This window comes from Monoraphidium neglectum (assembly GCF_000611645.1).
Source record: "Monoraphidium neglectum strain SAG 48.87 unplaced genomic scaffold scaffold01639, whole genome shotgun sequence".
Lineage (NCBI taxonomy): Eukaryota > Viridiplantae > Chlorophyta > Chlorophyceae > Sphaeropleales > Selenastraceae > Monoraphidium > Monoraphidium neglectum.
Window position 1 is genome coordinate 1 of NW_014011989.1, and position 1,537 is coordinate 1,537.

At 60.1% G+C, this 1,537-nt stretch overlaps 1 protein-coding gene across 1 annotated transcript; it reads right to left on the minus strand.

Annotated features, from left to right (window-relative positions):
* Positions 1 to 350: 350 nt before the first annotated feature.
* Positions 351 to 923, minus strand: MNEG_8558 (hypothetical protein; the record flags this gene model as incomplete). The annotated part of the gene is made up of 1 exon (XM_014042968.1): positions 351 to 923. The coding sequence occupies one exon, from the start codon at positions 921 to 923 to the stop codon at positions 351 to 353; it is 573 nt and encodes a 190-aa protein (XP_013898422.1).
* Positions 924 to 1,537: the final 614 nt, after the last annotated feature.

Sequence of the window (1,537 nt, forward strand, 5' to 3'; positions counted from 1 at the left end):
TCGCAAGGCTGCGAAATGGACACCAAGTTTGGGCTCCTGGTCGCGCAATGCCAATTGCAAGTGCCTGATCGATCCACAACCAGGCTTCGAAGCTGTTTACTTGTGTTTGTATGTGTGCGTCGCATCCATCAATGCATCGTGCAGCATGCATGCACCTTCCTGCAGGTGGCCATACTAAGGATGAGTTTGCCTGTGGCCAGCACCTTGGTCCGCAGCGCACGGACAGCACGCATCAATTCCTGCCATGTGACCATACGGCCAGCAAACAACAGGGCGCTGGGCAGGTTCAGTGTGCAGCCAGCAGCAGGCACGCAGAGTTTCAAGGGCATGGATATTCCCACTGTGTACAACTACCCAATAAGCCCGCCCGCAATGGGGATGCTCTGCACAGCGCCAACAACAGGGCTAGTGGGCAGCAACAGGGTGGGCAGGCTTTTCGGGACATCAAGGTCGCGAATGGAGGGCGGGGTGGGGAGGACTATGGAGGGCGTGATCAGGTTGGGAATGGTGGGCAGGGTGGAGGAAATGGACGCCACTGCCGGCGCCAAGGGCAGGGTGGGGATCAGGCCGAAGACGGCGCCAGTCGCGCTGCCCACGACAGGCAGGCTGCCGCTCGGGAGGATGCCGCCCGCGAGCAGGCCGCTGACGGCGCCAGTCACGCTGCCCACGACAGGCAGGCTGGGGGTGGGCAGGGTGGGGGTGCCCACGGTGGGCACGGAGGGCAGGGAGGGCGCCGCCACAACGGGCAGGTTGGGCAGCAGGCTGCCGGTGGGGAGGCTGCCGCCCGTGAGCAGGCCGCTGACGGCGCCAGTCACGCTGCCGACAGCAGGAGAGACGGTCTTGAGGTCACGGGCCGCGAGGGCGGGAGTGACCAGGACAAACACGGCCACGGCAGCCACCGCCATGACAAGCGCACGAGCCATTGCAGATAATCACAATTCTGGGTGCCCTTGGGGGTTGGGAGAATGAGGACGAGGGGAATGGGGTCAGAAGTCAGCAGCATGAATTGATCCTTCTGTGGTCCTCCTTGGTGGCCGGCGAGCACAAACCACAGGCAGCAAAGCTGCAAAGCACAGCACTCAACGCTGGGATGATTTTCCACAGAGGCACCGGTAAGGCCCCAGCGCGCACCTGCTGTGCAAAGGCCGCGGAGTGGAGCTGGACGAGGTCGTAGATTTATACCGTTTGACTGGAATGCTGCAAGGTGAAGCGGCGTATTTTATTATTTGGAATGCTGAAAATGAATCCTCTTTTTGAACCTTTTGAACCTTTTGAAATGCCGCCTGGCCACACGACAATGACAAAGCGGGCTGCCTTTTCGTGACGGAAAAGGGACCTTTCAGGTGCGAATCGTGACAAATAGCCTCGCACTCTTGGCCAACAGAATAAAAGTAATGCCCCATTTGATGTACAATTGGCCAAAGGTGGCGAGCGGTGTCCTGTGGCGGTGTCAGCCCAAAGCCCTAACCAGCGCCGCGTGCTGTGCAGCCGCTACTCAGGGAGCGCAAACACCGTGAGAGTGATTACCCCCAAGTCT